The 13,338-nt window shown below is 38.0% G+C and overlaps 1 protein-coding gene across 2 annotated transcripts in view; it reads left to right on the forward strand.

The window, feature by feature from the left end:
- Positions 1 to 2,908: 2,908 nt before the first annotated feature.
- Positions 2,909 to 13,338, forward strand: part of RPGR (retinitis pigmentosa GTPase regulator) — a 57,568-nt gene continuing 47,138 nt past the window's right edge. The window contains exons 1-4 of one of the 2 annotated variants that reach the window (XM_035901779.1): positions 3,018 to 3,104; positions 4,798 to 5,016; positions 9,569 to 9,661; positions 12,229 to 12,291. In XM_035901779.1, coding sequence (XP_035757672.1) covers positions 9,586 to 9,661; positions 12,229 to 12,291 — 139 coding nt within the window. In that variant the 5' untranslated portion in view covers positions 3,018 to 3,104; positions 4,798 to 5,016; positions 9,569 to 9,585. Of the gene's footprint in view, positions 3,105 to 4,797; positions 5,017 to 9,568; positions 9,662 to 12,228; positions 12,292 to 13,338 lie in introns of both variants that reach the window. The other variant, XM_035901775.1, reaches the window with a different exon arrangement.

Raw genomic sequence — 13,338 nt, forward strand, 5'->3', positions numbered from 1 at the left:
CTGCGGGCCGCCGGCTCGGGCCGGTGTCTTCCGGCGTCTGGGGAGAAATACGTTACGCTGACGTCAGAGATTAGACGGGGGCAACTTTGCTGTCGTCACCGGCATGGTATAGTGGTGCAGTGTCAAGCAGGCAGATTTTTTCGGTTCATAAATGAGTTTTGGTCTGTGGTTTGACCTACGGTAATTTTTAAACATTTACTCGGTGCCCTTACAGTAAAAACCTTATTTATGTTCTGTGGGATTTCATTTTATGAATCGGTAGGGTGTAAATTCTAAACTGACGGCTTAGGTTTCAGTTGTGAAATTCGTGAGATGTGCAGGACATTTGTGAATTAAATGGTCTGCTTTTTGTGTACACTAAATTAAGAATATGTGTATTTTTTCATGTTAATGCTTCTGAAAGAAGAAACGAACCAGAGGGCTCAACATTGGCACGAGTGCCAAAGGCATCGCTGTAAGCGTGCTCAAATATGCAGCGTGGCTGGCTGCCTGGAGATTTAAAACAAAATCATGTTTCCAGATGCCTTTTAGGATGTCTGTGGCTGTAGTTGTGTCTACGTAAAACAAGAAAAAACTCAACCCTTTCTTTAAATTTGACTGCGCAAAGGCTTGTTATTAATAAAATGGCGAAACACACCTAGAGAGGTAGTACCTAAAATTCTATACATGTCTGCTGAACATGGGACATAAAATAACGTCATTTGCAAATATGGGAAACTTGTGCATTAAAGAGTCATTTCAAAACATATCAAATTTACAGTTTAAGAGAGAACTTTGGGGTTTGGAGCTGGGGTGCAGAGTATTGATGAGAATCAAAGATCTCAGTGTATTTATTTTCAATTAAACAGCATTAAACATCAAATTATATACAATTTTACAGAAGCAGCCTAATGTTACTGTGTGTATTTGTGCTATCGTAGCTTACATGTTAACAGGAAGTCTGCAAAGAAAAGGTTTGTTTTTTTCAGTGTTTGTTTTCTTTTCCAAAGAATGATTTCATGCTTAAAGCACACATTTTGACATTTTAAAACAGGGGGTCTAATTGTGCTTTGCCACAGTGTCTGCATGGCTTTTGGCAAATTATTTAACTTGTGAGGTCATTTATTTTCCTGTAGAATTAATATTTTCTGTGTCAAGCCGTATGCTTGACCAAAAGGTGAATGAATGATTAACGTTTTATGTTTTAAAAGAACAGTGCTGACACTTTGGAAAGTAGGAAGAATTGAGAAAAATAGACAGATTACAAGGGTGGAAGAGTTGTCTGGATTTTTTTGGGGGGGTTGTTTTTGTTTGATTTTTTTAGGTCGTGGTCTTATGATCAAAGATAGTTGTGCCAACCCATGTTTTGAAGGCTAAGAGTTTTGATTTTAGGGGGGCATTTTTAGACTACATGTATCTTCTCAGATGAGTGAGAAGTGTGCTCAGTTTGGAGCCTGTCACCTCTTTACTGTGTGTGTCTCTCTCTCTAATCCAATTTGGAAAACCTGTTTGAATTCAAGAATAAACGTAAGTGAGAACTCTTTGTCTTGACCTGCTTTCAGTATGAGCTTTTTATTTTAGCTTCTGGGGGCAGTTATGCAGAATTATTTTTTCTTTCTTTTATGCACCTAGTAGTTTTTCTTAGAGGGTAGTGATAAAGTAAATGTACTTTAAAATAAATTATTGTATCTGTGGTGGGTTGACCTTGTCTGGATGCCAGGTGGCCACCAAGCCGCTCTATCACTCTCCCTCTTCAACTGGGCAGGGAGAGAAAAATATGACGAAAGGCTCGTGGGTCGAGATAAGGATAGGGAGATCACTCAGCAATTACTGTCATGGCTAAAACAGACTCGACTTGAGGAAATTGATTTAATTTGTTGCCAATCAGAAGTCAGAGTAGAGTAATGAGAAATAAAACCAGATCTTAAAACAACGTCCCCCCACCCCTACCTTCTTCCCCAGCTCAACTTCACTCATGATTTTCTCTACCTCCTCCCCCTGAGCAGCACAGGGGGATGGGAATGGGAGTTGGGGTCAGTTCATCACATGTTGTCTCGGCTGCTCCTTCCTCCTCAGGAAAAGGACTCCTCACACTCTGCCCCTGCTCCAGCATGGGGTCCCTCCCATGGGAGACAGTCATCCATGAACTGCTCCAACGTGGGTCCCTTCCACAGGGTGCAGTCCCTCAGGAACAGACTGCTCCAGCATGGGTCCCCTGCAGGGTCACAAGTTCTGCCAGCAAACCTGCTCCAGCCTGGGCTCCTCTCTCCATGGGTCCACAGGTCCTGCCAGGAGCCTGCTCCAGCGTGGGCTTCCCACGGGGTCACAGCCTCCTTTGGGCGCATCCACCTGCTCCGGTGTGGGGTCCTCCCTGGGCTGCAGGTGGAGATCTGCTCCACCATGGACCTCCATGTGCTGCAGGGGGACAGCCTGCCTCACCGTGGGCTTCACCATGGGCTTGCAGGGAAACCTCTGCTCCAGCACCTGAAACACCTCCTCCCCTTCCTTCTGCGCTGACCTTGGTGTCTGCAGAGTTGTTCCTTTCACATCTTCTCACTCCTCTCTCCCAGCTGCTGTTGCACAGCAGTTTTTTTCCCCTTAAATATGTTATCACAGAGGTGTTACCACTGTCGCTGATGGGCTCAGCCTTGGCCAGCAGTGGGTCCTGGCAGCTTCTCACAGAAGGCACCCCTGTAGCTCCCCCTGCTACCAAAACCTTGCCACACAAACCCAATACAGTATCTGCAGAACACAATATAGCAGCAACAATACATATTCTATTGGGAAATTCATGGAGACTAAGAAGAATCAGAAGGACTAAAATGTGAACCTGAAAATTAAGTAGTCTTGGTGAAACAGAATAGATTCAGCCATTTTTTAAAAAAAGAAAGAGATGAGAAACTAAAATGTGTGATTGAATTAACGGGAAATGACTATTTCAAAATCTGTGAGGCAAAACTTTTTTTCACTAAAATTGACATTGTCTTTTTGTGTTTTAGAATCAGGTGCTCTTTTCACATTTGGAAAAAGCAGATTTGCGGAAGATATTCCTAGCAAGTTCTGGTTCAAAAATGACAAGCCTGTGCATATATCGTGTGGAGATGAACATACCGCTATTGTTACAGGTCAGTGTTGGAAATGGAGTGTATGATAAAAGGTTACATGCTTGGAAAGTTATGATTCTTATTTGAATCCTGAGGTAGTATATCAAATGGGTTGTGGAGAGGAGAAGGTACTGTTCTGTGGGGGCTATCGGATGCCTTTGAAATTAGTGTGAGGTCACTGAAGGTTTTCACAAGACATGCCCAAGAACTGTCCTGGGTGAATAGATAATAACTGAATGTATCACAGTGGATTTAAAGTAAGCATGACTTTTTTCAGCTTGAATATTTCCTGTGAATCTGACAGTATTTAGTAGGCAGTCTTAAATATAGAAGTTTCTATCATGGAAGGAAACAGTATCTGTTGAACACAGTCAACAAGTTCATTAGGAATCTGCCTGAAACAATAGATAAAATTGTACCTCTGAAATTGAGATTGAATTATTGTTAACTGTCAACTGAAAGCAACTCAAAAATCTTCAGAAAATCCTACTAGAATCGGAAATAAACTGCAAAAGCATTCAAAGAAGCTCAGATGCAATACAGTGAGCAATATTTATGTTCATTTTCATTTCTTTGAAATGATGGAAGCAATACTCATTGAAGAACTTGTTCAATTTATTTTACATGGAAGGGACTACTCTTTTGTTGATGAGCACGTGTGTTGATTGTATTGACAATCAACTGCTGATAGATAATAAGACTTTGTTGTTATGAAGTTTATATGCATATTTTCAGGACCCTTTTTATTGGAATGTATTTATTCCTCATCAATGCCCACTTGGTCATTGCTCATTAAATAATTTCTTGAGGGTTTCTTGCTATGTCCCCAAGCAAAGTGGAAGATGCTGGATTTTTAGAATGAACAATTCTGGGAATGATAAACAAATAATATAGATTTCATGGACTGCAGAACATCTTGAAGTGAAATTATATGATGAATTTTTCAAGCCTAATTCATAAAGATGAATTATTCATGGTTTGTGTTTTGAACAAAACTTGACACTTTTTCTTGGATTGAACCAGTTCTACTAAATTGCCTGTTGCATAAAATTAATCAGAATGTAACCTGGGGCACTGTGAAATTTTCCTTTTGAAATTTTTTTTGATATATCCTTTCATATGCCCACACCCAGTTTGAAATAACACTGGTATAATTCTCAGCTTAGACTAGTCAGTTTAAATTGCCTCCTTGAGTTACCGCAGCCTGTGTCTGCCAGCACTGTTACCCTAATCAGCATCAATCCCCTAATTCCCTTGTCACTGTAATAGTGGCCACTTAGATAAAGCTTTTGAAGAAGTCAACTCGGAGAGGTTTGCATGCAGCACCATGTCTCTTCTATCTCCCCTTCTCCCTGTTATTTTAGTATATACAACATGTTTCAAAAATGTCTCTGTAGCTGGCTTTTGCTGTTGTAGTGTGCAGTTATGTCACCAGGGAAACTTCTAGATAATCAGATCTTTATTTTCTCAAAGCTTTGTGTGGAGAAGGAACTGTAGAAGCGTGAGTACAAAATTTCTTTGGTACCAAGAAGTTTTTTGGGACATTGTAAAGTAGAGGCAAAAGTGAGGGTAAAATACTGATCATCAACAAGCAAAGGTAGAGAAACCGCAAGAGTTTTTCAGAAAAGCGAAGAAGGGCAACAGAAAATCTTTGTCCCTCATTTGTTCTTCACACCTGTGCATGCCTGTGCGCACTGCACATTTCTGCTGTTAGATGGAGTTGGATGATACAGTGGAATTGCAGCCCTTGATGAATGACATTGAACTGCAGTAATGCCTGGAATAAAAGCTCCAGAAGAGCATGCCGATAATGAGTTTACTGAGAAGGGTACAGACCCTGCAAGAAACCAGGAGCTTCTTGAAGCCCAGCTGAACCTGACATAGAAGAGATAAAGGACAAAAATCACTGAGGAAGGAAAAGCATCTCGTGCAGGTGTGTGTTAATGCATGCTTCATTTTATTTTCAATCTTTATTTACAGGTCACAAAATTCCCCCCCTCCTTTTTTTCCCACCTCCTGGAAGAAATAGTGGGACCTCTGTATGTAGGGGATGGTGGGAATATGAAGTAGACTCAAATCTGATAGAAATATATCAGTTTTACGCTAACGTTTCTCAACAATCATAAGTAAAACAATCACCCAAACTGATACAAAATATTCCTTAAAGCTGATTTTGAGCAGGAGAGACAGCTACATCTAGCACTGAATCTTGAGTGAATGCAAATGAAGAAAATGTACAGGAACTAATGTTTAGCATTCAAACAAAATATTCAGAAATTTTCACATACTTCTTTAACCTAATCCAGCATCAATATTCTCATATGACTTTTAGGAAGAAAAGTGTAAATTAAATATAAAACACTCTGTTCTTTGGCTTTCTAGGTCAGGAGTTAGAGTCCAACATTTTATTTACATATTATGGCTGTATGTTGGAATAGAAAGGACCAGTGATAGTTACTTGCTGACTTTGAGTTGGCTTGCTGAGCTAGTTGGAGAAATATTTCTTCCTCCAGTTTTGGAGTTTTGGATTGAATTTTGTGTTTCTTTATTCATTCGCTCTCTAACTTTAGCACAATCTTCATTAAAATGTTCAAGCTGGAATTCTTTAGTTCTTTAATCCAGTCATAAGCTGTATATCTTCCAGCATCACTTGTAATGTTCTTAATAATGTTTCTTGCCCCATTTCTACATTTTTTGGCCCAAGAATACTGACAGTTCACTCCCTGCGTGTTTTATAACTGCAGGCTTTGGAAAGCAATTTATTCATCCTGTTGGGAGCTGGTGTGAAATAAGTGACATTACGCATATTTTTAAGAATGTCCTCCCAATACCTTTCTATGAATTTTCTTTTTTACAAAACTCTTAAAGTTAACAGCTGTCTTATTGTTTATTTGCCTTGATTAGACTATCCTAGGCAGCTTGCCCACATTTGATCAAAGAGACTGATCCTGTTCACAAAGGGGAAAATGGTGATGACAGAAGACACATTTTCTGAACTCAGCTCTGGAGAGAATTGAAGCCTGCAATGCAAGAGGGTAGAAGGAAAGAAAGAAGTTATCAAGTGTAAAAGTAGGAGCGAAGAGAGATGCATATGGAACTACAAGAAGATAGTATGGTCATGATTTCAAGTTTTGTAAGGCATTAAATGTTCAACAGTTTTCACCAAAGAGACCTTGGAATCTCTCTAGTCTTTGGACACCAGATTCCTTCTATTCTTTCTGCCTACCAGCAGGCCATCATAACATGGCGCAGTATGTTTTACATCAGCTGCAAGGGGAAAATGAGAAAGATTAGTACGTGTTTGTGTTGACATGTGCAGGAGCAGGCAACATACTGTGCTGTTTTTGTTTGTGTGTTGCTAAATGTCCTAAGCATGTCTGTTCTTATTGCTCAATAAAGCTTTTGAGAATATCGTGACTTGCCTAACAAAACTGATGTCATTCCTATTTTCATGAGATGCATTTGAATTGTATATGAACTTTAAATGAACTGTTAACATAGTTTATTCACAAAGTAGCAAAAATAAATACAAAAAAAGTCATGGTGCTTCGCATATGATAACTCTGTCCAAAATATTACCTCATGAGTTTTCTTCAGATATAGCTTCTCAACAGAATCTTGTAATAAATGCTCAAGGTCTGTACATTGTCTCCCTATTTTATTTCCCTTCTGCACTATTATAATTCAGAAAGCAATGGCGGGAATATGTAAAACATACCTTTAAACGTAGGTGATAGGAATACTTGGCTGCCTGCTGTTATCGTGAAGCATGTTGAGGACTTCAGGTGGTATTTCCCAGCTGCTGAATGAATGACTTTAGTAGCGCTTCGTGAACCAGGGGAGCACATGACAGATGGGGTTGCCAGGAATCACAGTTGTCATAGCAGCTACTCATATGAGAAATGTTCTCTTCCTGAAGTGTCTTACACAATCCTCTCTTCCTAAAGATGTAAGTGTCTTCTGGCTTCCCTAATAGTCCTGAATTAATGTTAGTGAAATACCTGCTGGTGATAAGCCAGTGCATGAATACTTTGGAGAAATGCTCCAGTCTTGCTTGAGGATGAAGGTGGATACTGGTGTTAGAATTATGTTTACATCACCAAAATGGTCCTAGTAGCCCCTTTTTTTATATCCTGTTGTTTCCCTCTGCTGCCCAGAGCCATAATCTCACTGTCGGACCTGTCTTCTGCCAGCCATTCCAGATGGCAGGTGGCCACAATCTCTGTATGTCAGCACCAAAGTGGAAGCAAAAGGGCAAGAGCAATCTGAGTTTGCAAAGGTTTGAAATAGGATCCTTGCCTCTTTGTCTGCTGTTGAATTAGTTCTCACTTTAGTGCATCTGTGGTGATGACTGGAGATATCTCAGTATGCAATTATGAATATAGGGTCTTTTGCATACAAAATTCTGTTGGGTTTCCTGGCCAGCTTAGATTGCATCATGTCTGTTCCAAAACCTGATTTGCTGTACAGACCCAGAAATGTTGCTTCATTACAGGCATTTGTTTAGGTTCCTCTGTAGTGCCTATTAGTTTTCATTCACTGTCTGAATTACCTGCTTCCCAGTTTTCTTATTTTCTGTTACACTGCTAAGTGTTGGAAGCCTGAAAATATAAAAGGCTGACACTCAGTTCTAAAAGAATGTAAAAAATTTCCTCTCATCTAGTAAGCATCTTGACTTACAAAGCAATGCCTGAGAATTTAAAGACTGGTATAAGAAAGCAGATTATAGGATGAAAAGCATGACCTGTTGGAATTTTGAATAGATAAAAGAGAATGTGCTTAAATTGAATTACGGCATCTTGGCATCATATTCCCACAGGAATACTAGTGTCTCACAAAGGCAGCTAAAAAGTATAAACCAGGGATACAAGGAAGCATATACCATCAGGATGCCATTTGCTAATAAAAATTCTTTCCGTTATGGTGCATTTTGTTCTCAGTTACAGACAGCTCTGCATGTGTTTTGACGTGATTGCATTGTCAAAATTGGGATGGCTTGACCTCAGACTTTCTTCCCTTCCAACTCTCCTGGAAAGATGTAATATTCACACACACCCCCATATTTCAAAAATTGTCAAATCTAACAATTTGATTGGGGCTTTAGATACTAGTTATTGTTAGTTGGTGGTGGTTTGGGTTTTTATGTGGTTGTATTTAAGAAAATAAATGGACTTTTTTTAACAGAGTATTTTTCTTGTATTTTAAACATTTCAATATCATATTTCAAAGTCTCTGTTAATGACATTCAGAAGCTTTACTGGGAATCTGCACTACTGAAGTAGAAGCAGCCATAATATTTTGGCATTGTTATCTGAAATTGCTGTTATGTGTTGCAATCGTGATAATTGTTGATGGCTAGGGTGACAAAGTTTATTTACGTGACAGCCTTGTGATGGAGTCTAACTCATAAAGCTCTGCAAGCTTTCATCAAAAGTCAACAAAGTCCTTTTAACAGTTTTAAAAGGTTTTTTTTTTTTTGACAAATCAGTTTCTATTGTTTTGCAAAGATTTCTGTTGGAATGAGGTTTTTATCTTTGGGTGTGAACTTCACAGCTTTACAAAAGGTAATAGTTTAAAAAATTAAATTACATTAATTCATTTTAAGGTATTGTCAGTAGTCAGTTTTGGCTGTCTAATTTGCATGCCTGATGACAAAAGTTTCGTCTGTTCTTATACCAGCCTCTTAAAAAAGCACTGGTTATTCGGAATGACAACAGTTCATTGTTTGTAATGGTCAAACCTGCAAGTTCAATGACACACCATACCAGTTTCTGAAGTACGATTCTAGCTTTGCCTCTGCTGAAGATGTGTAATCTAATGCTTGTGTTTAGGTTTACAAAACTCCCTGACTGCATGCACAGTGTCTTTATGCATTTTTTCTTTATATGTAGAGTAACAAATTAATACAATTTGTGAACACATTTGAAAATTTATCAGAAACTATGTTCTGTAGAATTACAAATTTGTAAATCATTTTATGAGAAGACATTTAGCAGTAAAAGAAATAGCCCCTCCAAACAATAAAAGAAGATGAATGTTACACATTTCTGTTTGTATTAGTTATATAGTTGCATTCTTCATTCCTGTCTTTAGGGTAAAAGATGTGAGTGCTCAGTTAAATGTGCTGTTATTTTGTAAGTAGGCCTATAGATACTGTGGTTTCTGAACTGCAGGGTCTGTCCAAGAGTACAACATTTTATTTTCTGAAGAGCACTTTATCTGTGCTGTAATTAAAGGAGAGGATGTTTGTTCTGCTTTTTGTCCCTTCTTCTGGCTGGGGGTTTACTTAAACAATGCAATTACAACTTTAGTAGTGAAAAATCACAAGGACATTAGTTATTGTTTACACTTAAGTATTGAATTACCTTAAACCTTATGTTAAAAAGGTAGTAATAAATAGCATAGTGTGTGAATGACCATCTTGTCTTACATGAAGTATTCTAACACTTGTACGGATTCTGACTCTGCGTTTTTTTTTTTTTCAGGTAATGGTAAACTGTACATGTTTGGCAGTAACAACTGGGGCCAATTAGGACTAGGATCAAAGAACACTGTCAGCAAACCAACATGTGTTAAAGGTTTGTTTAATTTTTCTTTTTTTGTCTTTCTGAAAGGAGACCCTTGTGAAAAGGTACTTTATAAGATGCAGTTTCAAAATAACTGATTCTGTCTTCTTTACTCATCATGTGTAGCATATTACTGCACAAGCTCATAAAGGTAGCTTTAAAGGATCCTTGGCTGATTTTCCACCAGTTCCAGGTTCTGTGCCCTTTTCTGCTTGAAGATTACTTCAGATACATAGAATCCTGTCTTTTTTGAGGGCTCTCACTGTATGTAATATTTGCCTTTTCTGGCAAACCACATCTTCATTGTGACTGTGAAGACATTAATCAGATACGTGGTCTCTGCAGTGTTATCTGTGCATTAGAAAGAAGAGTTCCAACAGCATTGTGTAACCTTTGTATCACTTTTGTCTTAGCACCTTTATAAATGAAAAATTCTATCAGGAACTTTCTAGAAGTGCTGCTACATTTTTAGCAAGTATAAGAAGTGTCTGGGGGAGCATAAATGTTAATATATTTGTATGAAGCAGTAAAATAAATGCCTATATTCTTTCATGTGTTGTAAAATACGTTTTCATTGCACTGATATCTTCTTGATCTTTTCCTGGCTGGTTTTATCTTGTCAAACAAAACTAAGTCAATACTTTTTCCCTATATCCCCTTACTTATGTCAAGTCAGATCTATCCCATTAACACATTTCTTTTCACCATTAAATGTTTATCTTCGTCCTTTCTGCCAGCAGATTGATCTGTTAGCTTATTTTTAAAACCAAATTATCCTGCTTGTTCAAATTCTTTTCTTCCTGATTTAGTTTATTCTACTGTCCTTTATCTGCTCCTCTCTCTATTTCACTTCAGAGGGAGAATGCAGCTACTCTCAGGTACGCATCTTCTGTCAGCCATGTGAGAGATTGATTCTTACCTTGGCTTAAATGGACTGGGTGTCAAGTTTTGGTTTTACTGTCAAATTGCAATGGAAAATAAAAGATGAAGAGAAGATGACAGCAATTCAAACCAGACCTGGCATCCACTGAAAAAAGTCACAAGGGGGTTATCTTTCTCCTCTTGGCAGTAGGCAGCAGGAGAAAGTCCTGGAGCTTTTCTCAGTGGCTTTCAGTCATCACTTGGCTTTGGGAATAGGGTTGCAAGGACACATTTCAGTTTCTGCTTGGGGCCAAATGGTTGTGGCTGCATGTTTTCTGAGAAAATTATTGTCTGGGACTTGGCTAGAGACTAATGAAATTGGTTATGAAAAATTGCCATCAAAGTTGTAAATATAGCGTGGCTCATCAAATACAGTTAATCAATTGATTAGCCTAAGTAGGAGGAAGGTTAGGGAGCACAGGCTTCTTTAGAGCTGATTAAGAAAATCTCTGAAGTCGGAAGCAGTTTTGGTGTGCAAAGCAGCAGGAAGAAGCCAACATTGGAAGCCTTATAGTTCCAGCCTGGTGGAAGTGGCAGGTGTCGGATAGCATAGGCAGGGACCTGAATTTGGATAATTTATGTTTGTGTCTGTGTGATAGACCAAAGACAGTTCATGCTTCAGTAGATAGATTTATTTGGTGACTTGGTAGAAGTGACTTTAATCTGAGTGTTATGGAGCTGATGAAAGCTGATTTGGAAGGACTGAAAAAGGATTTGTGAAAGGGATGGTGGTTGTTGGATTTGTCATGGACTAGTGCAGTGGAAAAGCAATTAAAGATAATATGTAAAAATAATGCTGTTTTAAGAGCATTGTGTAGGGCACATGGACATGGCTGAGAGAAGATAAATTGTTGGCAATGATCAGTAATTGGAGAGAGGGTGGAAAAGTCGGTGAGATTTTTTTCCTGTTTCTGAAATGGAGTGCCCTTGCCACGGGAAAAAAGGCACCTCTGTATTCTCTCTTCCCACCAAAATAACTCTTCACTCCTCTTGCATACATTCCCAGTCTTTCACAGTGACCAGACTGCAAAGAGGTATATGCAATGGGTGGGTGGTAATTGAGCTGAAATTGAGACAGGATGGTATATGCAAAAATTGTAGGCACTAGTCCAGATAGGACTGTCCTTAGCAATTGAGTTTAGTGATCAATAAGAGGGCAGTGCTGAGCAGAAGTCTAGCAAAAAAGGTAGCTGTGCATAACAAAGGAAGGTAGGGATGACAAGACAAAAGAATGGTATGATTTTAAATATTTAAAATAGTGGGAAAAGCATAAGAGGGAGTTGGGAATAGTACTGTTAATAAAAGCTGAAGACAGCTTTAGGCATGCATGTTGTCGTGCAACTTGATACATTCTTTGAGGTGTATCCCATAAATGGCAAATTCTGGGGAATGTGGCATTGGGATGAAGCAGCCATCATCAAATTAACCTGAGTGTCAGCTATAAGTCTTTACGGTCTATATCTGTTTTCTTGTCTTGGGGAGAATCCTGATTTAACAAGTCATGTGCTAGGTTCAAATGGGCAACAAATCTCCTAATCATTCTGTTGGTAAAAATATGAAAAAAATCAGGGCTCCCTCTAGAGCATAGAACATTTTGTTGTTGAACCAGCTGTCAGCTTGTTTGTAACTTTCCCCCCCCCTTTGGCTTTAATTCATAGCTTTAAAACCAGAAAAAACAAAACTTGCTGTTTGTGGAAGAAACCACACTTTAGTTTACACAGGTATGTAACCTATATTATATACATATTAAAGATAGATTTCTTACTTTGCTTTCATGCAAAATTATATTAGGAACCCCAGGACTGTCAAGGAAGGAAAAATAAATTAAAATGGGGCTGTTAAAATTTGGGGGGTTGATATCTGGTTCTTTGAATGCTTGATTTTTTCTGAGCCAATGCATTTATAAAATAATGTTATATAGGAGTTTGCTGGCAACAGACAGATGAAAAAATTTCTTGCTGGCATCTGAGGTGTGGTTAAACAATTATCAATATTTCATTTAAGCCCTGTAAAGGTATATTAGTATTTTTTATAGATCTGTGCTCAAATTTATCATTGACAAGTAATTTATTAGTATGAAGTTATATATTTGAGTAAATACAGTAGAACTGAATGTTTTCAAGTCTTCACATTTTGTTGCATTTTGGTTAGACAAGGTAGTCTGCTATTTTAATGACAAGTTGTTTTATTGAGCTGTAAATAAATAAACTGTAAATTTAAACTAAAAAATAACATTTTAGTGAGACACTATACAGAGGAATTATGCAAATTCTTGTCACGCTTCTAGAATTTATGTAATGCAATAGCCATCTTTGTGGTTGCAATCCTTTAGCTTGCAGTAATGTTTTAAAGAGGATAGTTTGATTATTAGGAGGTTTATATATGTGGAGACCCTGAGCACTGTAAATAAGACTATTAGAATAAAAGAGAACATTTTAATAACAGTTGAGTATGCAAGACTGCACAGGGTAAATATTAGTCACTTTTAGTGTACACGCCGGCTAGATAATTTGTGGCCATGTGTATAGCAAGGACCATTTATAAATTGTATGTCAGTTGCTTATCACATTTGTGTCTGGATTTGTGTTATTAATGGGTCTTATCTTTTTCATCATAGAGGAGCACTTTAGATGTGAAACATACTAAAATTAAAAAGATAAATCTTAAAATTCTTTCAAGTTGACAATATCGATCATCAGCTTTAACTTCAATTTAAGTTTCTAAAACAAAATAAAGGCCTTGTTAATTAAATCAGAAGTGATTTAAAT

This window comes from Egretta garzetta, unplaced genomic scaffold (assembly GCF_000687185.1).
Source record: "Egretta garzetta isolate BGI_Z169 unplaced genomic scaffold, ASM68718v1 scaffold70, whole genome shotgun sequence".
In the NCBI taxonomy this organism is placed as follows: domain Eukaryota; kingdom Metazoa; phylum Chordata; class Aves; order Pelecaniformes; family Ardeidae; genus Egretta; species Egretta garzetta.